A 909-nucleotide genomic window follows, 5' to 3' on the forward strand; every position below is an offset into this window, starting at 1 on the left:
GTATGTATATGGTGTAAAATAATGTGAAATTTTAGGTTGCTTTAATTTTTGGCTTCTATGGTGGTAGTCGATATTGTGAATTAGTTAATCTTAGAGTTGGAGATGTCCTAGATCTTGGTGGAATTATTAAAGTTGTATTGAAGGATACAATGAAAAAAACTGAAAGGAGTTTTATTATTGAAGGAGAATTAGTTGGAGTTGTTAATGCTTATCAAGCACTCAGGCCAAGAAATTCAACGTCAGATCGTTTCTTCCTGACTTACAGAAAAGGCAAATGTATAAATCAACCTCTTGGAAAAAATAGACTTGGTTGTATGCCCAGAGAAATAGCCAAATTTCTTAAGTTGAAAAATCCGGACGAATATACTGGTCATTGTTTTCGGAGATCGTCGGCAATACTGTGTGCCGTTCGAGGTAAAATGTTTAAAATTCAGTTCCTCACCTAGTTTTAAATAACGTGGCTTTACAGTTCAGTCGTGAATAAAATACTATATGCAACACGGGAATAATAAGCGACTTTACTTCTTTGCTGCATATTGTACCATTTTATGTATTGTAATTTTATGTTGTTATTATAGGAATATAATTTTTTTTTATATGTTTGATGTAGGTATTACTATGACAGACTTGAGCTTACGGGGGTGGAAGTCGACGAGAGTAACAGAAGGTTATATTGGAAAGTCAATTAGGCATAAGATGAAGACGAGGAAACGAATAACAAAAGTCATTGGAGAAACATCATGCGATGAATTGAGTTCAGGATCAGCACCGCTGGAAAAATTGGAAGTAGACGCAGTATCATTACAATCAGCTGAAAATGTATCCAATGCTTCAAGTGTATATGTGTCTAATGTAAGTTGTTATCAAACAGAGACAGATTTTCTGTAAATATTTTGAATTCAAACGTTC

The 909-nt window shown here is 34.0% G+C and overlaps 1 protein-coding gene across 1 annotated transcript; it reads left to right on the forward strand.

Moving 5' to 3' along the window:
- The first annotated feature begins 8 nt into the window (after window positions 1-8).
- LOC108629304 (uncharacterized) lies at window positions 9-898 on the forward strand. The gene is made up of 2 exons (XM_018031901.2): window positions 9-414; window positions 611-898. Exons 1-2 carry the CDS (start codon window positions 150-152, stop codon window positions 886-888), a joined length of 543 nt encoding a protein of 180 aa, XP_017887390.2. The 5' UTR covers window positions 9-149; the 3' UTR covers window positions 889-898.
- The last annotated feature ends 11 nt before the right edge of the window (window positions 899-909 follow it).

The sequence above is a fragment of the Ceratina calcarata genome, unplaced genomic scaffold (assembly GCF_001652005.2).
Source record: "Ceratina calcarata isolate Rehan_Ccalc_2016 unplaced genomic scaffold, ASM165200v1 scaffold5617, whole genome shotgun sequence".
Classification (NCBI taxonomy): domain Eukaryota; kingdom Metazoa; phylum Arthropoda; class Insecta; order Hymenoptera; family Apidae; genus Ceratina; species Ceratina calcarata.

What these genes read in the sequence shown, in the direction of transcription:
- LOC108629304 (XM_018031901.2), top strand. Translation starts at nt 150, where the DNA reads ATGAAAAAAACTGAAAGGAGTTTTATTATTGAAGGAGAATTAGTTGGA. An exon ending in AATACTGTGTGCCGTTCGAG is followed by an intron (nt 415 to 610) that starts GTAAAATGTTTA and finishes TGTTTGATGTAG; the next exon opens with GTATTACTATGACAGACTTG.